We start from the raw sequence: 23692 nt of genomic DNA on the forward strand, positions 1-23692 counted from the left end.
CGCCTGCCCGGCCTAGTCAGCGCCGGAGACACCTGGAGCCGCCTGGAGCCACCGCCGCTGCAGGTTGATGTGCGGCGCCCTCCCGGGACTGGCGGAGGAGCCATCTTGAAACCAACTTCGCAAACTTTCTCAAAGTGCTCTCGAAGTGGAAGCTGCCAGGGAGGCCGGGTGCGCGGCCCCCGGTGTCTCTGCCAGGGTCCCCGGGGAGACAGAACGCGGGCCATCCGAAGGACCCGGCGCCGGGCGTGCAGGAGCCGCCCCGGGGCCGCGCGGGGTGGATGTGGAGGCGCGCCGGGTGCATGGATTGTGCTCGGGCGCCCGGCTCGGGCTCGAGCTCCGAGCCATGGCGCCGCCGCCGCCGGTGCTGCCCGCGCTGCTGCTTCTGGCCGCCGCCACCGCCCTGCCGGCCCTGGGGCTGCGAGCGGCCGCCTGGGACCTGCGCGTGCCCGGAGGATCCCGCGCCTTCGCCTTGGGGCCCGGCTGGACCTACGCATTGGACACCGCGCGCACGCCCCGGGCTCTGCGGGAACTGCTGGACGTGAGCCGAGAAGGGCGGCTGGCAGGACGGCGGCGCGGGCTAGGCGAGGGGCCTCGGGACTGCGCGCGGCTGGGGGGCCGCCCGCTGCCGCTGCACGTCCGCCTGGTAGCCCGCGGCACTCCGACGGCGTTAAGTCTTCGCCTGCAAGCGCGCGCGCAGGGTCCTGGCTGCGGATCCCCGCCGCGGCGCCGACGGGCCCCGGGCGCGGAGCTGCGCGCGCGGGCAGTGCTCACGGTTCCCGAGTTCGGAGGGGCGCTCTGCTTTCCAGCCCCCGGCGGCGGCGCGGCTACGCTGCACTCGGCGCTCGCGGCCCTCACCAGCTTCCCCGCCTGCAGCTGCTCGGCCCGGCCCGAGCCCCACTGCCCAGCCGGCCCCATCTGCCTGCCGCCTGGCAGCTCGATCCGCCTGCGCCTTCTGTGCGCCCTGCGGCGCGCTGCCGGCACCGTCCGGGTGGAGCTGGTGCTGGAAGCGGCCGCCGCGGGGACGCCCTCCGCGTTGCCGTCGCCGCGGTCGTCGCCAAGCCTGCCTCCAGCCGGCGTGGCGATGGCGCGACGGGCCCGGCGGGGCGCGGGCGGCAGCACGAGCCCGCAGTTCCCGCTGCCTAGTTACCAGGTGTCGGTGCCGGAGAACCAGCCGGCGGGCACCGCGGTCATCGAACTGCGCGCGCACGATCCCGACGCGGGCGAGGCGGGGCGCCTGAGCTACCAGATGGAGGCGCTGTTTGACGAACGCTCCAACGGCTACTTCCTCATCGACTCCGACACCGGCGCGGTGAGCACGGCCCGCGCGCTGGACCGCGAGACCAAGGACACGCACGTCCTCAAGGTGAGCGCCGTGGATCACGGCTCTCCGCGGCGCTCGGCCGCCACCTACCTCACCGTCACGGTCAGCGACACCAACGACCACAGCCCGGTTTTCGAGCAGTCCGAATACCGCGAGCGTGTTCGCGAGAACCTCGAGGTGGGCTACGAGGTGCTCACCATCCGCGCCACCGACGGCGACGCGCCCTCCAACGCCAACATGCGCTACCGCCTCCTGGAGGGCGCAGGCGGCATCTTCGAGATCGACGCGCGCTCGGGCGTGGTGCGCACCCGGGCGGTGGTGGACCGGGAGGAGGCGGCCGAGTACCGGCTGCTGGTGGAGGCCAACGACCAGGGCCGTAACCCCGGCCCGCTCAGCGCCACGGCCACCGTGCACATCGTCGTGGAGGACGAGAACGACAACTACCCCCAGTTCAGCGAGAAGCGCTATGTGGTGCAGGTGCCCGAGGACGTGGCGGTCAACACCGCAGTGCTGCGCGTGCAGGCCACGGACAGGGACCAAGGTCAGAACGCGGCCATCCACTACAGCATCGTCAGCGGGAACCTGAAGGGGCAGTTCTACCTGCACTCTCTGAGTGGGAGCCTGGACGTGATCAACCCGCTGGACTTTGAGGCCATCCGGGAGTACACGCTGCGCATCAAGGCACAGGACGGGGGCCGGCCTCCGCTCATCAATTCCTCGGGGCTGGTCGCCGTGCAGGTGCTGGACGTGAATGACAACGCGCCCATCTTCGTGAGCAGCCCCTTCCAGGCCGCGGTGCTGGAGAACGCGCCCCTGGGCTACTCTGTGCTGCACATTCAGGCTGTGGATGCCGACGCGGGGGAGAACGCCCGTCTGCGCTACCGGCTGGTGGACACGGCCTCCGCGGGCGCTGGGTCTGAGAGCGCCGCTGCCACCATGGGCTTCCCCTTCCAGATCCACAACAGCTCGGGCTGGATCACGGTGTGTGCCGAGTTGGACCGGGAGGAGGTGGAGCGCTACAGCTTCGCGGTGGAGGCGGTGGACCATGGCTCGCCCCCCATGAGCTCCTCTGCCAGCGTCTCCATCACGGTGCTGGATGTAAACGACAACGACCCGGTGTTCACGCAGCCCGTGTACGAGCTTCGTCTGAACGAGGACGCTGCTGTGGGAAGCAGCGTGCTGACCCTGCGGGCCGATGACCGCGACGCCAACAGCGTGATCACCTACCAGCTCACGGGTGGCAATACCCGCAACCGGTTTGCGCTCAGCAGCCAGAGCGCGGGCGGCCTCATCACCCTCGCGCTGCCGCTGGACTACAAGCAAGAGCGGCAGTACGTGCTGGCGGTGACTGCGTCGGACGGCACGCGCTCACACACTGCACAGGTGTTCATCAACATCACCGACGCCAACACCCACCGGCCGGTCTTCCAGAGCTCCCACTACACGGTCAGTGTCAGCGAGGACCGGCCTGTGGGCACCTCCATCGCCACCATCAGCGCCACGGATGAGGACACGGGCGAGAATGCCCGCGTCACGTATGTGTTGGAGGACCCTGTGCCCCAGTTCCGCATTGACCCTGACACTGGCACCATCTACACCACCACGGAGCTGGACTATGAGGACCAGGCTGCTTACACGCTGGCCATTACGGCTCGGGACAATGGCATCCCTCAGAAGTCGGACACAACCTCCCTGGAGATCCTTATTCTGGATGCCAACGACAATGCCCCCCAGTTCCTGCGGGATTTCTACCAGGGCTCCGTTTTTGAGGATGCACCGCCATCAACCAGCGTCCTCCAGGTCTCTGCCACAGACCGGGACTCGGGCCCCAATGGTCGTCTGCTGTACACCTTCCAGGGTGGGGACGATGGGGATGGAGACTTCTACATCGAGCCCACATCCGGGGTGATCCGCACCCAGCGCCGGCTGGACCGGGAGCACGTGGCTGTGTACAACCTCCGGGCTCTGGCTGTGGATAGGGGCAGCCCAGCTCCACTAAGCGCTGTGGTGGAAATCCAGGTGACTGTCTTGGACATTAACGACAACCCCCCTGTGTTTGAGAGAGATGAACTGGAGCTGTTTGTAGAAGAGAACAGCCCAGTGGGGTCGGTGGTGGCGAGGATTCGTGCGGATGATCCCGACGAAGGCCCCAATGCCCAGATCATGTATCAGATTGTGGAAGGCAATGTGCCGGAGGTCTTCCAGCTGGACCTGCTGAGTGGGGACCTGCGTGCTCTGGTCGAGCTGGACTTTGAGGTCCAGCGGGAGTACGTGTTGGTGGTACAGGCCACGTCAGCCCCGCTGGTGAGCCGGGCCACGGTGCACATCCGCCTCCTGGACCAGAACGACAACCCGCCAGTGTTACCCGACTTCCAGATCCTCTTCAACAACTACGTCACCAATAAGTCCAACAGCTTCCCCACCGGCGTGATAGGCCGCATCCCCGCCCGTGACCCTGACCTGTCTGACAGCCTCAACTACACCTTCCTGCAGGGCAATGAGCTTCACCTCCTGCTGCTGGACCCGTCCACGGGGGAGCTGCAGCTCAGCAAGGACCTGGACAACAACCGGCCGCTGGAGGCCCTCATGGAGGTGTCTGTGTCTGGTGAGTGGCCGGTGGGGCCGGAGGAGCAGCTCCCCACAGGCTGCCTGGAGAGCCGCAGGGACCCGCCAAGGGCCCCGCCTGACATGCCAGGGCGCATTCGGGCAGCGCCCAGGCAACTCTTTGGGGATTTGTTGCCTCCGGTTGGATGCTGGGGCAGGTGCCCCACCTAGGCTGGCGCGTGGGAGAGGCGCCACACTGCTTCCCTCAGCGTTTTTGCTGGGAGCAGGCCCGGGCTGCTTCAAGTTCAAGACTGGGGCAGGCTAGTGGCTCCAGAACCATACCATTAAAACCTGGCCTGGGGTTATCTAGGTTACAGGGTTTGCTTGGGGATGCTCTTTAGCCAGCCAGCCATGTGGTTCTCTGGAAAGATCAAAGGTCACTGCCTGCTTTATGTACCCATTAGTTTCCAGGTGGGACCGTTGGAAATTGCCGGACAGGTCCCTGAGTCACCACCCTGTAGTGTTCCCTTGGTCTAGCTTTTCTGTCTCCTCCAGATAATAACAGTTGGGCTTCTATGCACCCGTCTTTGTGCAAGCTCTTTGAAAAGCATGGTCTTGTTTGATCTTGGCTTCTGCTCCTGGATGTGGGCTTATAATTTGGTTGTTACTTAAGAGGCCTGCCCAGATTAGTGGCGGAGCCCGTGTGGGACCCTGCTCACCAGCTCTAGGGCTGCAGGTGAGCAGAGGGCAAGCCAGGCTCACTCAGCCACCACAGGCTTGGCAGCAAAGAGCTTGTTCTCCATGCCACTGTCCCCTGCATGCCAGGGCCAGCCAGCCTGCAGTGCTGGGGATGGGGGACAGTAGAGGGTCTGGGAATTGGGAGATGCAGAGTCCAGAGAAGGATTTGGCAGGAGTTGGGAGAACAATACGTGGACCCCCAGTGGCTCTGTGAGAGGTCTTGTCTGCCCCCCATCCTCACTTATGAGATCAAACTGCTACCAAAAAGGGCTCAGACCTTCAGAGGGGTTGTTTAAATTATTAGGATACAATATTTCCATGGGAGCCCTGGAAGAAGGAAGCCGTTAATTTTCTGCCTGATTTTGTTTCCCCCTTGGCTATGATTCTGTGTGCAGAGAGCTGGGTAGCAAACAGGTCTCGGTGCCAGTTGTACGTTATAAGATCTGAAATTTACAGATGCAGTTTTGAAATGATGCAATCCTTCAGATCGATTTGGGCAGTGTACTCTATCTTGTTGGCGATACTTTAGGTTTTGTGAGATTGTAAAAGTGTGTAGAGTGTACGGAGTGGGCACTTAGGGATGAATTGTTAGCCAGCGTGATGGAAGTTCTGGTTCATATTTTTCCTCTACCACTTTATCTGCTCGATGAAGCAGAATGGAAAATTTGGCTGTGTAAAAGCAATGTGGCAAAATAATAGGGTTTAGATTTGTGTGTGTGGGGGGAGCATGGTGCTTTAGCAGGATATTTTGCTTGCCTGTGGCATCAGCAGTGTCGACCCTCCGAGTTAGCCTGACGGCTGGGTTTAGCTGAGGGCTGTCACACCTGGTGGGGGCACAGCCTGGACCACGGTGGAAGGTGGGGCGGGGGTTCTATGCTGGGTAGTAATTGTCTCAGTGATCCTGTCCTTGGCTGTGGCTCTTTTTCGGACATGCCCTCCTGTAAATCAGACAATGGGTGTTCATTTTCTATGTGACAATTTTTGAGTGAGATTTTAAATTCTATGATAGGAACTTTTTACTATTTGCCTTGTCTGTGCCCCCCACCCCCGATGGTAATGATGATCTGTGATGGGGTTCTGACCAGCAGTGTTGTAGATCCTTGTGCTTACACTGTCCTCCATTCCTTTGGTCCCTGGGAGGTGAGTTCTGCTCCTGCCCATTTGACAGATGAAGAGATCAGTGGTTACACCGCCAGTGAGCAAGCAGGCAGGGCACCAGCCCAGCTTTCACAGCCTCCTGCCTGACCTAAGAGACAAGTTTTGAGGAGTTAGTTGCTAATCCGAGTTATTCCTGTGCCGGCTGAGTATGCCCTGCTTCCCAGTGACTTTCAGAGCCTGTTTAATTTAAGCTCCCAAGAAGCAGCTGCCTCTGGACTGTAAGAGTGTAGTTCCAAACCCCCAAATACTACGGAGAAACCAAACCCAAGATCGGCCTTTGAAATAACCAGAGGCAGTTTCTTTTTTTTTTTTTTTTTTTTTTTTGTGGTTTTTGGCCAGAGCTAGGTTTGAACCCACCACCTCCGGCATATGGGACTGGCGCCCTACCCCTTGAGCCACAGGCGCCACCAGAGGCAGTTTCTTAAGGAACTGAGCTGGAAGGCTGTTGTTTCCAATGCAAATGCTGTTTTCAATGAAGTGTTATTGGCTTCTCGGGATTTACTGCCCTACCCTAAAGCCTTTGATGTGTGGTTACGGCTTTAGCAGCGCCGTAGGGGACAGGCAGGCAGGTTAGCTCTGGTGGGGGCCGTTCAGGGAGGGCCTGAACCTGCCTTCAGCAGAGGAGCCCAGGTTGGCACCTGAGTTGGCGCCCTGCAGCATGGTGGGGGGAAGGTGTTCCTTTCTCCTGGTCTAGGGTTCAGCACCATCATTTTGACTGTGAATAGGTACTGTTGACAGTTTCATGCAGCCCACCAAGGGCAAATCCCTGTCTGAAAATTTTTTGAAGTCTGAATATGATGAGATTCAAATACTTGGGTGGAGTGCCGTGGTGTCACAGCTCACAGCAACCTCAGACTCTTGTGCTCAAGAGATGCTCCTGTCTCAGCCTCCTGGGTAGCTGAGACTTCAGACGTGTACCACTACACCTGGCTAGTTTTTGTATTTTTACTAGAGATGGGGTCTGGCTCTTGCTCACGCTGGTCTTGAACTCCTGAGCTCAGGCTATCCACCCACCTCAGCCTCCCAGAGTGTTATGATTACAGCCGTGAGCCACCACGCCCAGCAGAGGGTGTTCATTTTCTATGTGAGATTTTAAATTCTATGATAGGAACCTTTTGCTGTAAATGTATAATAACAAAAGCTGTGTTTGCATTTTTCAAAGCAGTGTGGCTAATCGCCCAGTGGCAACTCAAGCATGGAATACTGTCTGTGGTCTTTCTGGAAGTTGGTTTTTGAATCCATCTTAAACACTTATATGGTAGTACATGGCTCCTGGTAGGAAGGCGCCTTCCCTGTCTCTCCTGCCGTGTTGGCACATCCCTACAGACGTGGGAAAGTAGCATTGGGGAGTGAGAGTCACTGGTGGGTGAGTCATGCAGGTATGTCAGAAAGTAGTGGAACTCAGGGAAATAGCAAGGTTGAGTAACCTCCTTGCCGTTTACCTTGGTGGGGATTGGATGGTATGAAGTCATCTAGGCTTGATAAAGCTTTGAGAAGTGTTTGTGTGGTTAAATACAGGATATCACAATGACTTTTACACAGAAGACAATGAACAAGGAAGTAGGGAGCTGGCCATTGTACTGGCATTGTCTGGGTGCGCGGAACTTTATTTTTCTCTGAAACTTGGTGTAGAAGAGGATCAGACCATCTTAAAACACTTGTCTTGTTGATCTGGATTCTCTGGGAAGAGTTAGGCACTTTGCCAACACCTTAACCATCCTGGGGCTCCGATAACTTTGGTAGTGGCTTGCTCATACCTTGAGGAACACTGGCTCCGAAGCAAATGAGTATTTATTCATTTTTGGAGCACCTACTGTGTACCGGGCCAGCATGGTCTGCCAGTGGGGCCCTGACTCCCAGACACTGGGGAGACATGGAGTGTGGTAGACGGGGAGCTGAGCAGGGATGGGGAGGTGAGGACAGCCTACATACCAGGGTGGGCCAGGGACCCTCCAGGGCCGGCGAGAGCATGGGAAACACGTGCCTGGCAGAGAGATGGGTCTGGAGAGGGATGACTGTGGAGGGTTAGGGTGGGTGCTGGGGCTGTGTCCCAGCAGCGAGTGGGCAAGTCTCTCCTAAGTGGGAGAATGGAGCAGGAGGAGAGGTGCGGCTCGGCCCCCGTGAGGGGGTAGATGGAAGAGGGATTTGTCAGTTTAGAGGGTCACACACGGTGGCCTCCATGGGCCTGCAGCCAACCTGCTCTCCGTGCCAGGAACCCTCCAGGCACCAGATTAAGTCACTGACCAATGTCGGGGGTCCAGGAGAAGTCAGGGACTGACCCCACCGAAGTGGGGGTTGTGCATCTGTTTAAACTGGACATTAGAGCAATCGAAAACAAACTGTCGGTGGGGGTCAGTCTCTGAACCCCCATTGGTTAGCGACTGTTATAAATTCTCCTGCTGTGGCCTCCCACACGTCCGGGCAGTACTGTCACCGGACATCTCAGAGACAAGGACCCCAAGGACAGGGTGCCCAGGACACCAGCTCGTGGTGGCAGCTCTGGAATTGGAACCCAGAATGGCCACTCCTGGGCCTTGTTCCCTCAGCTTGTTTTTTCAGAGAGACCTGTGTGGGGCAGGGTTGGGGGGATGGTGTATCTTAAGCTGGGGTCCTTGCAGTTTTGGACCCCATGTGATTGTAGCTGGAAGACCTTGGAGATTGTCCTAAAGACCATTGGACATGCAGGTCTGGACAGGAGGGGACAACTGGGGTCATGTCCCCAGATGGCCAGCACAGTCTTGGGCAGCTCTGTGGCAGGCAGAGAGGACAGTCATGGCCAAGGGGTGGCCATCATGTCTTAGGGGACATGAGGGTACCAGAGCAGAGGGTGTGGGCAGTTAGGATGAGACCCAGGCCATCCTTGAGGAACTCTGGCCAAGTGGCCCTGGTGGCCTGCTGGGCAAGGAGGCTCTGCATGAGCTCTGGAGCACGAAGAGCATCTGGAGGGCCTGAGGGGCTATGAGGGTCCCAAGGGGCTCATCCCTGATGGATGCCCACTGGGCAGCGAGCCTGAGGACAGAGTTGACCCAGGTTAGACCAGGTCCTTGGTGGCCTCCAGGAGAGCCGCTATGAGGGGGCTTGAGGGTGCCTGTGAGGAGCAGATGAGGTTGTCAGGCGTAAGTGGGGGGGTGGATGAGGCCAGGCTGGGAGAGAAGGCAGGGTGGCCATGGGGACATGGAGCCTGCACACGGCCCAGTTGAGGGTCTGGAGGAGCTGGTGGGTTCCTGTGCTTGGCCTTCCCAGCCCCTCCTGCAATTCCTTGCCATGCTGGCCTCGCCCTGAGTGGGCACCAGCACCTTCGGGGGCACTGGGAGAGGGCGAGGGGACAGCCTCAGTGTCTCCTTGAAGGCCCTCAAGGCCCCGCTGTGTGCAACTTCCCCCTTAGTCTCAGGCCCTGAGTGGAGGAAGTATGGGGAGCCCCGCAGGCCACGGCAGGGCTGGGGGGCAGTGTGTGGGGGCAGGGGCAGGGTGCCCACCTCAGCACCAGCTGCCCAGCGGAGGGGTGGGTGACAGTTTCTCACAGCTCAAGTGGACTGGCAGGCAGGTGAGACTCTGGGAAAGTACCTAGAGCCCCTGAGTGGGAGCCAGTCAAGAAAAGGTGTTGGTCTCACCTGGTGATGCCAGAACTCAGTCCAGGCCCCCATGTCACCACTGAAGAGCCCACCTGGGTTTGGGCTGGCGCACAGGGTGCCTGCTTTAAAGCCTGAGGGCAGGACCTGTTCAGGAATTGGATAGGTGGGGAGGGGGTGGGGCTGGCAGCAGCCACTGGGCCAGGGTGTGTCTGGTGGCCCTGAGCCACGGCCTCTGTCCCCTCCAGCACTCAGATCCAAAGAGAAGTAGATTTTATCACGTGGGGCACAGCGTGTGGAAAGCAGTCATGGGCTTGGCACGGTTTCCTCAGTTCAAGCCTCAGGGGAAATCATTTTCTGAGTTTTTTTTCTTCTTGTCCTGTAACCTGAACGCACAGGTTCATATAAATGCTCTAGAAGGAGACCCCTGAGTGCTGGGAGGTTGTGTGCAGGGCCTCTGTAACTCTGCTGCTCCCTTGTTTCTGGAGGGAAACACGGTCATCCAGGGAAACGCTGAGTGCTGGGGTCTGGGCCATGAGGGTGTCAGTGGCCACCCCTTTGGGGGGGACCGTGGGCCTCCCTTTCCTTTTCCCTAAGGACCTGGTTTTGGGCATACAGTAGGTGCTGAGCAGATGTTTGAGAGCCAAGGGGTGCCCACAGAGGGGCTCGGGGAGTGGCCACCTGCCAGGCTGAGGGGCCTGCCTTCACTTGGGGCCCAGGGAAGCCACATGGAACAAGGGCCATTGTTATGCCCCCCGCCCCCTGCATTGCTGGGGCCTTTGGCCCTGGGTGAGAGGGATGGGCATTTTCCAGGGCACGTCCAGTGGTTGAATTCCATGCTTTTGCTTCGGGTAAGAACTTGTGGATACTTGGTAATCAGTTCCCCTTGTGGGGCGTGAACATTCCAAAGCTGGGAAAAGCCCCACTCCAGCTTCCCTGTTCTCTCCATGTCCTGGATGCCGGCCAGCGCCGTTTCAAAAGCACACACAGTGTGAGGGGCTCCCTAAAGGTTACTGTGTGGCATCACACCTTTCCTCCCAGCCACCCTAGCATGGGGCCCTTCCAGTGGTCACAGGGAGTGTGGGGGCAACACAGAGGGTCCCCGGGAGCTGGGGCCTGTGAGTGTCCCATGTCCAAGGGACTGGCCTGTGGAGGGAGTCATGCTGGCCTCAGAGGAGGGTCTCAGAGGACGGCAGGAGCACTGCTACGGTCCTACCCTCACGTGCCTGCTTCCCACCATCAGGCTCCTACTTGGGTTAGCCGGCACCATCTCTCCGAAGTCCCGCAGAATCCCCGTGTTACAGGTGAAGAAACTGAGGGCAGAGAGGTTGTGGAGTAGGAAGGACCAGGCTCAGACCCTGGGAATCTGAGGCACCAACCACTGGGCTGATGCCCATTTTTGAAGGCTTGGAGATTCCCTGGGATGGAAGCTCAGTCTGAGTGACACCAGGGTGTGCCACAGGAGGGCTGAGAATCGCATGCACACTGTACCTCATTCCACCTGGGGGGGCAGGGCCACCACACTGCAGGACAAGGGAGAAGCTGATGGTGGAGAAGGGGGTCCTCGGAGATGTCGCTGGGCCCCCGTAGGCCTCCTGTGCTGGAGCTATTGTAGAAAGCACTTGGTGCAGGACCGGTGGGCACCAAGTGCGGGGAGGTGAGCCTGCCTTGCTGTGAGGTCGCCGTGTCTGTGGTCAGAGCCTGAGGTTCTGTCGGGGGGCGGGAGAGGCAGATGCCAGGTGAGGGGCTAACACTGAGTTCGTGTGTCCTCTCGGGCCTGCTGGCCTGGAGAGCCAGACTCCTCCATCCGGGGAGCCCGCCTGCCTTCCTGCCTCTCTCCCTTCCTTCTTCCCACCTTCCTTCCTTTTCTCTCTCCTTCCAGACATCCATCAATCAAGACTTTTTTTTCCTTTTAATAGTCTGTATTCTCTCCTAGTTCTGTGTTTTTTTTATATTTTTGGGATTTTTTTTTTTCCATATCTAATCTAAATGACACTTGGCTAAAGTAAACTAACAGGGACTCATTCAAATAAAATCACATGCTGTGTTAGCATTTGGAGATAAGAACTCTCTTGCAGGGCAATAACACTTTATCAGTGAGCTGATTGTTCAAGAACTGTTTTCATAGTCAGAATGAAAGTTGTTTAGCTACCGTATAGTCTGTTGCTGGAGACAGCCACACACAACTGGGGTCCCCAGAGGTGTCCTTTGCTGTGTTATGATGCTCTACATAGGACACAGGCTCACTGAGTGAGCCTGAGGTTGCACCAGAGAGGAGGCCTGGTGCACCCCCCTCCCCTGCCCTGCGCTGATTGTCTGATACCGAGCAAATGCAGCTCCTCTGGGCCTGTTAATCTCTTGTATGTCTGAATTTAGATATCTCTGGATAAGAGATTAATATCCAGAATATATAAAGAACTCTGGCCATTCAACAACAAGAAAATAAAAATCAGCCATGTTTCCCCTGTGGCTCAGTGACTAGGGTGCCTGCCCCATATACCAGAGGTGGCAGGTTCAAACCCAGCTCCAGCCAAAAACTGCAAAATAAATAAATAAATAAATAAAAATCTGTTTAAAAAATGGGCAAAGGATTTGAATAGATATTTCTTCAAAACTTACAGATGGCCGGTAAGCAAATACAAGTTGCTCAGTGTCATCCATCAGTAGGGGAATGCACATTAAAAGGATAATGAGGGTGACGCCTGTGGCTCAAGGAGTAAGGCGCCAGTCCCATATGCCGGAGGTGGTGGGTTCAAACCCAGCCCCGGCCAAAAACCGCAAAAAAAAAAAAAGAAAAAAAAGGATAATGAGATAGCTCATGCATTAGGATGGCTGCTATCAAAAAAAAAAAAAGAACCAGAAAACAAGTGCTGGTGAGGATGTGGAGAAATTATAAATTTTATCAGCAGTGGTGTGCTGTGGATAGGAACGTACAGTGGTGTACTTGCTGTAGAAGACGGAATGGCGGGTCCTCACACAGGCATAGAACTACCAGATGGGCCAGCCGTCCACTTGGGGCACATACTCAGAACTGGAAGCGAGGTCTCGAAGACATGCCTACACACCCATGTTCATAGCCCATGAAACAGCCCCAAATCACGTCAACAATGAACAGGTAAACAGAAGGTGGTCTGTCAAACACTGGGGAATTGTTCAGCCTTGGAAAAGAAGGAAGTTCTCATATATGCTGTATCAAGAATGAAGCCTGAAGCCTCATGCTCAGTGGAATAAGCCCATCACAATAGGACAGATACTGTGTGATTTCACTGTGCCCAGAGCAGTCTGGTCCAGAGACAGACAGAGAGTGATGGTGGCTGGGCTGGGAGAGGAGAAGGGGGCATTGGGGTTTCGTGGGTGCGGAGTTTCACTTGGGGAAGATGAAAAAGTTCTGGAGATACATGGTGGTGATGGTTGGACAACAAGGTGAATGTGCTTAACCTTGCTGAACTATCCCCTAAAAACGGTTAAAGTGGAGTTGGTCACAGTGGCTCATGCCTATAATCCCAGCCCTGCTGGAAGAGGCCAAGGTGGGAGGATCCCATGAGCCCAGGATTCAAAACCAGCCTGGGCAACATGGTGAGACCTCAATGTTTTAATATTATTAAATATTTTTTAATGTTTTTTCTATTAAAAAAAAATAAAAACATTTAGCTGGGCGTGGTGGTGGGCGCCTGTAGTCCCAGCTACTTGGGAGGCTGAGGCAGGAGGATCACTTGAGCCCCCCACCAAAAGGCTAAAGTGGTAAGTTCTATGTTATGTATATTGTACCACAATAAAAAAGAATGCTGAGGAGACAGGAACCACTCAGGGGTAGAGGTGTGGATGCAGGTGCCTCTGCCGTGGGTTCAGGAGTGTTTTTTTTACTCTGGAGCTTGAGCACTGAGCTGGCTCCTGGGTCACTGATGCCCCCTGGCTGGGTTCAGGTATCTCCCTCGCTCTGTGCGTTTTCCAGCACTCACCCCATGTCTTGACATTATAAATGTCCAAAGGGGCGGTGCCTGTGGCTCAGTGAGCAGGGCACCGGCCCCATATACCGATGGTGGTGGGTTCAAACCCAGCCCCGGCCAAACTGCAACAAAAAAAATAGCCAGGCGTTGTGGCGGGTGCCTGTAGTCCCAGCTACTTGGGAGGCTGAGGCAGGAGAATCGCTTAAACCCAGGAGTTGGAGGTTGCTGTGAGTTGTGATGTCATGGCCCTCTACCAAGGGTGATAAAGTGAGACTCTGTCTCTAAAAATAATAATAATAATAATAATAAATGGCCAAAGGGGTTGATACTTAAATAAAATCAATTTCAGTTATTTAACTGCATGTTAAAAGCCACACAGGTAAACATTGCCTGTTTTAAAAGCCCTGGGTGAGAGGAAGGGACAGTGTCAGTGGTGGTGCCTGGGCACGGTCTGGAGGGTTCTGGTGTTGCAGGATTTGGGGTCCCGAGTTGTAGGGGTGTGGGGGGTAGGGTGATCTCAGCCCCCTGCTCTGCACCGCCCAGGGCTGTCCTCAGTCCCCTCTTGACCAAGTCTTGGATTCAAAACCACGGGTTCATGTGCTGGTTCAAGTGCTTTTTCGTTTTCGTTGGTATTTTGATACATTTAAGCAGTTTGGCTTGATCTCTTTTTTCTTTTTTTGAGATAAAATTCACATAATGTAAAGTTAAGCATTTTAATGTGAACGAGGCCAGTGGAGTTCAGCACATTCATGGTGTGTGCACCCCCTTCCGTGTGTCCAATTCCAGAATATTTTCTCCATCGCCCAAAGAAACGCTGTGCCTGTTAGCAGTCTGGCCTCTCTCCCTATCAGGTTTCAGGGTCGTCCACACTGTAGCCACATCAGTGCTACATTGCTGGGTTGGTCTCTTTCTGAGCTTTTGTCCTGGCGTCCTTGCCAGAGGCACGAGAGCAGCCATGGGAAGCCAGAAGGTTCCAGGGACAGGTGACAAGTGTGGGGGGAAGACGGTGGGAAGGCCACTGTGTTCCTGGTGATGACTAGCAGAGGGTCCCTGGGATCTGGAAGGGGACACTTAGGAGAGTTTTCGGAGAGGTGGAGGCTGGGAACGGGGTTCTGGCTGCTCCCCCCACTCCACACTGTCTTCAAGTGTCATTGGCAGCACCTCTGTAAAGGACGGTGGGTGTGGGACCCAGAGCCACACAGCTTGAGTTGGTGACAGCAAGGGGAGGGCCCTTGCTGGGAAGCCCAGGTGCCCCAGTCCCCACAGGCCTGGACTTCATGGAAGCCACAGAGAGTGGACAGAGGTGCAGGCACAGCAGGGGATGCCGTGGGCAGGGGACATAGCCATGAGCCGGTAGCAGGGGATGCCGTGGCAGGGGACATAGCCATGAGCCGGTCTGGAGAGACTGCTGGGTAGGGACAGCTATGAGTGGGGCCTGGGTGGGCAAACTCAGGGAGGGAAGGAGGGTGAGAGCCGGACGTGGCCAATCTCAGCATCACAGAGGTGAGCCTCCTCAGGGGCTCACTTCCCCAGCTGGGTCTCAACAGTCCCCCATGCTGTACGGTCTCTAAGGTCTGAGGAGGGGTAGAGCCTGCAGCGTCTTTGGGATTGCTTTCCAGGCCCTGTGAGAAGGCCCTCTCTCGACATCCCTGCCTCTTGGTTCCCTCCTGACCTGGCTCCTGGGCCCGTGTAGGGGAACTCTGACTCTGCGGTTGTCTGGACACGTTGGCCTGAGAAAGTCACTGCCTAAGAAGGCGTCACATAGGCTGTGTACTTCTAGAAACTTCTGCTTCATATACAGGCCTTTTTAGGCTGAAGCATAAGGAGTTGTCACAAGGGTTGGATTTTCATGACAGTCAAGGCAGGATCCTTTTTGTTTGGGCCAGTTCCTCAAGGTCACAGTCAGGCTCCTGCTGGAACAAGTCGCCACAAACTGGGCAGCTTAGAACAATAGAAATGTATTGTCTCACTGTTCTGGAGGCCAGATTTCCACAGTCGAGGTGACAGCAGGGCCATGCTCCCTCTGAAGGCTCCAGGAGGGGAGGTGCTTCCTGCCTCTTCCAGTTTCGGGGGGAGGGGTCCCTTAGCTTGAGCAGTGCCACTCCAGGCCCTGCCCTGTTGTCACATGGCCTCTACATGTGAGTCTTCTCTCTTGAGGCCACCGTTGGTATGAGTTAAGGGCCTAGCTCCTGTATGACCTCATCTCAATTTATGTCTTAATCTGGAAGGACCTTATTCCCAAGTCAGGGCACATTCGGACACCTGGCGCTAGTCACTATGTCTCTGGCAGGATGCAGTCCAGCCCCACAGCACCCACCTCTGGGAGCTGGTTTCTTTGTGTCACATCGGATGGCCGAGCTCTCCATTCTCAGTGGGTGCAGCACCGACGTCCCTTGTCCTGACACCACGTGCTCTGGGGGCTCCTTTATCCTTCTCTAATTGGCTTTAACGTGGGGCCACCCAGCTCCCCACTCACTGTGCTCCCGTTGGCTTCTGCCCCCTGAGTAATTCAGGAAATGATGTGGCGTCTGGGCTCAGGGGACATGCTTGTGCTTACAGGTGTCCTTAGGAGGGGGAAACGATGTGTGTGGGGGATGGGGAAGGTGGGCAGTGGGCCATGCTTTAAGACGGGAGCGGGGCTGAGGGAGCTGCCCTGCCACTCAGTCCTCTCTGCCAGGCATGGAAAATTCTAACACGTAATCGAAAGTCCCTCCAAAGCTTCAAAGAGAGAATGGAAAATATTAAGGTTTATTGTTCTGAGAGACTTCCTGTCCATCTGGCACGTGGCTGTCCGGGCCAGGGTGTGTGTACAGGACGGGAAGTGCGGTGGAGTGATTCGCTGTGTCTGCAGGGGCACCCGCGGCGGGCAGGTGTGCCTGGAAATCAGCAGGATGGGGTGGCAGAGACTGTGCCCATCAGGGTCTGTGCTTCTGCTTCCTGGACACCACCTTGTGCCACATGGAAATGACAAGTGCTGAATGGAGTCTGTTTGGGGTGACCCATAGGCAGGAAGCTGATCGCTGCAGGGTCAGGACAGTTACCCAAGTTTCCAGTTTGGTCTGGGAAATCCACTATGCTTGATGCAAAATTCTATTTTCTGTTTTTTTTTTTTCTGTCACTCATTGGCCCAGCCTTTTTTAAACCAGAAGCAAATATGAAACAGTGGTGTGAAAACCAGGCCAAGTTCTTCAGAGGCCCACCTTTGCTCTTTGCAGCCGGGGATTAGAGGCAGTGGGGGCTGTGGAGGGATTCTGCCCCTGGGTGCAGTGACCCATTGGGTGAGAACCCACCTTGGCCAGATGTCTCAATAGTCTGGATTCTTTTTCCAGAGCCAACACCTAGTCCCCGGGGAGGATGAGCCCAGCCTCTGGGTCTTTTTTTTCCCTTATAAACCTTGCTTAAAAAACCAAAATGGAGGGTGGTGCCTGTGACTCAGTGAGTAGGGTGCCGGCCCCATATACTGAGGGTGGTGGATTCAAACCCCGCCCCAGCCAAACTGCAACAACAACAAAAATAGCCGGGTGTTGTGGCAGGCACCTGTAGTCCCACCTACTCCGGAGGCTGAGGCAAGAGAATTGCCTAAGCCCAGGAGCTGGAGGTTGCTGTGAGCTGTGACGCAACGGCACTCTACCAAGGGCGATAAAGTGAGACTCTGTCTCAAAAAAACAAACAAATAAAAAAACAACCAAAAAGGAGCCTGAAGCAGTGACTCACATCTGTAATCCCAGGTTTGAGAGGCTGAGACGGGAGGATTGCTTAGGCCAGGAGCTAGAGACCAGCTTGAGCAACATAGCAAGAACCCATCTCTTAAAAAAAAAAAAAAAAAAAAAAAATAGAAGAACTTGCCTGGTATGGTGGCTGGCACCTGTAGTCCCAGCTACTCAGGAGGCTGAGGCAGGAGGATCATTTGAGCCCAGGAGTTGGAAACTGCAGTGGGCTGTGATGAGGCCACTGCACTCCAGCCTGGCTGACAGAGTGAGGCCCTGTCTCAAAAAGAAAAAGGCTCATGACTTAACTACCATGGCACAGGTTTAGGCAAGCTTCTGGGGGTGGTTGGCTGCAGGTGGGCTTGGGATGTGGGGAGGGTGCCGTGACGTGGTTATGATCAGCCCTCGTCACCTGCCTGCCCTGCTGATCCCCATCTGCACAGCCTCAGTGAGTGCTCACAGCTTCCTGTCCTGGCCCTCGTGCCTGAGCGTTCTTTTCAACATTGTGTTCCTATGTATGAGAAGTTGAGAGAATGAACTCTGGTCAGGTGGGCTGGAGGAGCCACATGCGGTGAGCCGGTTGTGGAAATTACCCTGGAGGTGTCAGAGGGGTGGAAAATGAGCTTTGGAAGGGGCCTTTCCTTCCTTTGTGTTCTGTTTTGCTAGACGTCACTAGCCTCACCGTGGTCAGAGGCTGCGGGGGCGCTGTCTCAGCTGGGCTCACACACTATCCTGGGGGGGCTGATTTGTGCCACCACCTGGTGTCACAGGTTACCCCAGTTCACACTGGCTGAGTTTCTGATTTCCCAGGGCTATCTTGGTTACTTTCTTGTTCTAAATTGTGGTACAGCTTACTGAACCTGAACTCTGAGGTCTCGGCCATTTCAAAGTGTGTGGTGCAGTGGCACTTAGTGGCTCTCAGTGGCACTTAGTGGGGCCCCAGAGTTGTGTTCCCATCACTGCCATCTAGTGTCATGACATTCACATCACCATGAAATTGTATACCTTTAAAAAAAGTTAAAAATCAGAAGGTATTATTCAAACCGAATATCATTTTTGATTAATTTTTTTGATATTTGGAAAAAATGTAGTCAAGTCACAAGATTTACCTGTGTCAGCAGATGGTGGCTGTGGGGAGGTGGCTGCAGGAGGGAGGCGGGTGACCGCCTCCACCCTCAGGAGGTGTGTGGCAGGGTGTGTGGGGGGGACAGGCCGAGGGTCAAGCACAGCTGCCTGCCTGCTCGGGTGCTGGCCACTGCAGCCCTTGCGTCTTTCCCATCACCAGGTTGGCACTGGCATCATGACTGTCCTGGTCTGCTTGGGACTTTCAGTGCTAAATATGAGAAAATCCTGGGCAAGCCATCCCAGGCCCACTGTATGGGGAGTGGTCTCCATCACTGGTGTGTCCTGGAGTACAGCTTCCCCCTCCCACTTTGCCCTCAGTGCTGCCCAGCGGGTAGCTCCCGGCCCCCAGGTGGGCCTCTCCCAGCGCAGCTCTCGGAGACCTCACCACAGTGATGTCTGGTCACTTCGAGTCCCTGTACCGAGAGCTCCATCTGGCACCTGGGCCCCTCCCTGGCTCTTGCTGTGGGGTGTGGCCCCAGGAATGTTCTGCAGTAGAGGGTGTTCCCTGTCCACTCCCTGCTGCCTCCTTCCAGCGTTGGCCCCCACTTGGAGCCCACCTCTCCTCTGCTCCTCTCGGTCCCTCCCAGATCCCTGGAGCCCCAGCACCATGACAGGCCCCTAGGAGCCTGTGTCCCTTCTGCATGGGTGTCACCGCCCAGAATGGAATAGCCTCCACTCTCCTTCTAGCAAGCACAGCCGCGCGTCCCTTCTGCAGAATGCCACAGTCTGCGCAGAGCCTGGAAGACATAGTTGTCAGCTTTCTAGCCCCTCCTTGGTGGAGCTATCTGGGCACAGCCTTGGGCATGAGCAGGGATGGGATTCCTGGCACTGTCATTTTTAGGTCTCAGTGAGATACCCCCAGTAATGGGCCTACCTGGGTGGGGAAGGACCCACAGTTAATTTGAAGGATTCTGAACTCAAGGACCCCTCCCCACTGGGAGCAGGGAGGTGAGAGAAATGCAGACATGTTAAGTAAAGAGCTATGACAGAGCTGGGCACAGTGGCACGCGCCTGCATCCCTGCTACTCAGGAGGCTGAGGCAGGAGGATCGCTTGAGCCCAGGATTCAGAGGCTGCAGTGAGCTGTGATAATGCCATTGCACTCTAGCCTGGGTGACAGCAAGACCCGGTCTCTAAAACACAAAATAAAATAAAAGGGTGTGTTAGTAAACTCACCTGTGGCTTTGAGCATCATTTGTCAGGAGGCTGTCTGTGCAGGTGAGTGGCAGAGAATGAGTGAGGCTGTGGGCGAGGCAGAGGTGCTGCTGCCCTCCCGAGTGCACCCTGCAGAGCTGGGCCTTCCCTAGGGCAGGATGAGGGCAAATTGCAGCAACCCACAGGCCACATGTTACAGTGAGTGGAAAGACCTCTCCCCCTGCCCCCCCCCGGCCAATCTTTGCTCCTAGAATTTTATGGTAGCGGATGTCATCGCTAGAAGTGCTCAGCCTGTAACCCGAGGTAGGCCAGGTGGCCTCTGCTGCCTGAGGCTTTAATATAATCGCACTGGGCTTTTCGGTGACCCCAGGTGCACCAGCGGGTCTGAGCACCCTTTAAAAGTCGGGGTCCTGGCATGGGGAATGTTTCTTCTTTTCTTTTCTTGTGGGGAATGTTTTCGAACATGGATTTTTGAACTGGCAGATTTACAGAGTGTGTTGTTGGCTGGCACAGTGGCTCACAACTATAATCCCAGCACTCTGGGAGGCTGAGGTGGGTGGATTGTCTACGCTCAGGAGTTTGAGACCAGCCTGAGCAAAAGAGACACCTTCTCTAAAAAACAGAAAACAAACAAACCCCCCACCCCCCAAAAACCTAGCTGGGTGTTGTGGCAAGGATATAGTCCCAGCTACTCGGGAGGCTGAGGCAAAAAAATTGCTTGAGCCCAAGAGTTTGAGGTTGCTGTGAGCTATGACACCGTAACACTTTCCTGAGGGCAACAAAATGAGATTATGTCTCCAAAAAAAAAAAAAAAAATACAGACTGTGTTGTTTAAAGAGACCTTGAGCGCTCTCCCCTGTGTGTTCTGATGCTTACAGGAACAAAGCCAGCAGTGAGACGCTGGCTCCCCTCTCGTGCCTCACTCACTCACTGAGCCCCGTGCCGCCTGGTCCCTGGGTTCATTGGCCCAAGCTGCGTGGTTTTGGGAGGTGGCTGTGGTGGTGATTAGAGACATGGCTGTGCATCCCTCTCAGGGTGGTCACTCTCTGTGCCCTCTTGGGGAGGGAGAGGTCCCATCCTAGGTCACAGGTGACACCCAGCCCTAGACAGGTGAGGTCAGGAGTAGTTGGGAGTCACAGTCACATACACTCACAGCTTGGATGATGAGGAGGAGGCTGCATGTGGGGCTGAGTGAACACTGGGCTGTGCAGAGCAAACGTGGTGGTAACTCCCCTGTGAGTGTGTGCTTGGCTTGTTTGAATAATTCTCAGGGCTGCCAGAGACCGAACCTGCTACTCAGGGCTAAACAGGAGCCGCAGCTGGTCTCGTTGTCCAGCGGACTTTATCAGAGAGAGCAGAGTCCGGGGGACTAATGTTTCACCAGGTGTCAAGGCACCAGGAGTGAGGGCTTTGGTTTTCTGGCTCACACCATGGCTTGGCTGGTTCGCGCTCCTCACCTGTAAGTCCTTGGGGGCAGCGCACATAGTCTCGGGGGTGCCCACTGCCATTCTCATTCTCTCTGCTGTCCTGTGAGGGCCCGGGGCTGGGCTGGGGCGAGGCTGGGGTCAGCTCAGGGACCCCAGGACTAGATGACTGGCTGCACCTCCCTGGAAGCAGCAGAATGTCAGGGGCATCATGGCAGGGCTGGGAGAGCTGACGCTGGGAGAGTGATGAGAGGTGACCGTCACTGCACTTACTTCGTGCCTGGGCTGAGTGTGAGCAGAGTGGTGGGTAATTGTGTTCAGTTAGGAAGAGATGGCTCAGGGCTGGTGGCACATGACACGGAGAAAGGCAGATCTTCCTGGGGCTGCCCCACGCCAGCGGGCCTCCCCTCTCCTCATTCCCCATGCTTCTCCCTGCCTGCCTCAGCACACCCCTCCAGTACCCCATTATTCCCTGCTGTCTGTCCCAGGGGAGCGTGGCACTCTGGGTGTTGGCCCTGCTGCCCTGAGCTCCTCAAGTCCTGAGATCTCTCAGCTCTCAGGGCAGGTGTCTGGCCCAAGGTCAAGGTGCAGTTAGTATCTGTTCAATGAATGAATGATCGTGTGCTGAAGAAACTCACCTGGTCAACATCGTATTATTGATTATTGTGCCAAGGGAAGTTTGCTCCCTGCTCTGCTCCGTTTGGGAAAGCCAAGGTGCTTCAGCAACACTTGGTCCCAGCTGGGATTTAAGCACCTCCTGGGCTGCGGTGAGTGGCTGGCGGTGTGGACTCCCGGAGCCAGGAGGGGCTCTGCGTGTCACCTTTGGAAGCCTCCGGCTGTGCCCTGGTCGCCTGTGTTTGGTCTCTGTGTTAATCTTACTTCATCCCCTCTTCAGGGCCCATCTTCTAGGTAAAAACAAAACTAGAAAAGCTGCTGAGAAGATGTAACATGATGAAGGGCAGCACTTTGTGTTTTTCATATTTTTTAAAGCTTTATTGTGGGTGCTAAAAGTAACTTTTCAGAATAAAAATATTTTTGGTTTGTTCACAAATATAAGACAAGTTCCCTGTAGAACTAAAAAGCCTGGGAGCCCCCGAGCCCTCAGCCCAGGGTCCTTTTGGGTAAGGCATCGGTTTTCTTCAGCTGGGCTCTTTCTGACTCTTCCTGTGGCCACGTGTTTGCAAGACGAGGTTGGTTTCCCATCTTCCCGAGTGGCTACCTTGAAGCTCCTCTGGTGCTGGCCGGGTTGCCATGGCGACAGGCCCTCTGAACACAGAGGCACCACCGCACAGGGCCTCACATTGAAGAGACGTCCCTTTGTCCAGGGACAATGGGGCCCTGAAGGACTATTTGTGTGTCTAGCTCGCTTTAATTACCTCCAAGGGGAAGCCCTGAGAAGGGTGTGAGCTCCAGCCTCCTCATTCAGCTGAGCAGTTGAATGTTTCCTTTTCTGAAAAATGCTTGAACCTAGATCCCTCATTTAAAAAATAACTCATTTATTTCACACCAGAATAGCTCAGCTTTTACAACTTTACCTTAGTGGATGAGAGGCAGACTCTGGGGTGCCACATAGTCTTTGACCAGGGTGCTATCCTGGTCTTTGACACAGGGTTCAGAGCTAGCCCAACTCCCTAGTCTTAGAGCCAGCATCCTGGGCATCTCCCATTCCCACCTGCCCTGGACAGGGCCACAGTCCCGTGCCCCCTGCCTGCCTCGAGCCCTGTGTGTCTCCGCTGCTCCCAGCCAGTGGCTATGGCCTGGCAGGTGTCATGTGTGCTAGGTAGGAAGGTGGCTTTGCCAGAGGAGGATTGAAGCTCTAGCTCTGTCACCTGTGGGCCCTTGAGCAGAAATTAGGGCTGGGTGGGGGAGGGGAGGGTGTTCTCCTTCCTTCCTTACCTGATGGGCATGACATATTCAATAAGCCGCCTGCGTGAGCCTGGTCACTGGACCAAGCCCCTGCTCATAGGTGGGCTCTGCCTCCTCCACCTTGTCCCCTTGACCTCCCCAGCTGTCCCCTGAGCAGGCCCTTTCTCCCAGCTCCCCAAGGAGCTCCCCAAAGCCACCCCCCATCCCCAGGAGCCCTGCGGACCCTCCCATCTCACACTCACCATCTTTCTGCGCCTAGAGCAGGGCTTTTCCTTGGAGCCGCAGATGCCATGCTGGGGTGTTCTGGACATCGCAGGACCTTGACCAGTGTCCTGACCATTACCACCCACATGATGATGGCCAGAGGTGCTCACCACCCACTCGTGACAACCCAGAATATCTCAGACTCTGCCAAATGTCCCTGGCCCCAACCCCCACTGGGACAGCTGCCCTAGAGCTGGGCTTCCGTGTGGGTGGCTGGCGGTTGACTTGGGCTTGTGACACTGTGGCAGCACAGACTGACTACAAGGCCAGAGAGTGCTGCAGCCCATGGGAAGGGTCCTGGGAAGGGAGGTCCTGGGAAGGGAGGAAGCTAGGCCTAAGCCCGCCCAGCTCTGGGCCCCCACTCCTCACCTGTGGAAGGATGTGGCAAGACCTGCCTGGCGGGTGGTGTGAGCCCAAGGAGTCACAGGAGCCCCTGCTGCAGTCTGTACCCATGTGCCCCGTCCCTGTGGTGTCTCAGCCTGGCTGGCTCGGGGGCGCCTCTAGGACATGGCCATGGGAGCACCGGGGTTTCTGCTTCTCCGACCCCTCGCCCAGAGCAGACCCTGGGGATGCTGTTGCCTGCCCAGGGATTGGAGAGGCACTCCACACAGGGACAGGAGGCCATTCATGTGATGGTGACACCTTTAAAATTGAAGGGAGAAAATGGTTGAACACTGTGGGGTCCTGCTGGGCAGAGGCGGTGCTGGCAGGAGTGATGAGAAGCAGTAACAGGCCAGTGACATGCGAGGTCTCTGCTGTTCTGGGCCCTTCCAGGAACACAGGGGTCGCTTGTAACATCTCAGCAGCTGGCTGTGGCTGAGGGGGTGGCTGGAGCCAGTGGCTGACCCTCCCCCATGGTTGTCTTGGTTTCCCGG

The 23692-nt window shown here is 56.3% G+C and overlaps 1 protein-coding gene across 6 annotated transcripts in view; it reads left to right on the top strand.

Moving 5' to 3' along the window:
- Nucleotides 1-204: 204 nt before the first annotated feature.
- The window catches only part of CELSR1 (cadherin EGF LAG seven-pass G-type receptor 1), a 146563-nt gene continuing 123075 nt past the window's right edge, over nucleotides 205-23692 (top strand). For all 6 annotated transcript variants that reach the window (XM_053584866.1, XM_053584867.1, XM_053584870.1 and 3 more), the window contains exon 1: nucleotides 205-3926. In XM_053584866.1, coding sequence (XP_053440841.1) covers nucleotides 344-3926 — 3583 coding nt within the window. In that variant the 5' untranslated portion in view covers nucleotides 205-343. The remainder of the gene's footprint in view (nucleotides 3927-23692) is intronic.

The sequence above is a fragment of the Nycticebus coucang genome, chromosome 3, assembly GCF_027406575.1.
Source record: "Nycticebus coucang isolate mNycCou1 chromosome 3, mNycCou1.pri, whole genome shotgun sequence".
Lineage (NCBI taxonomy): Eukaryota > Metazoa > Chordata > Mammalia > Primates > Lorisidae > Nycticebus > Nycticebus coucang.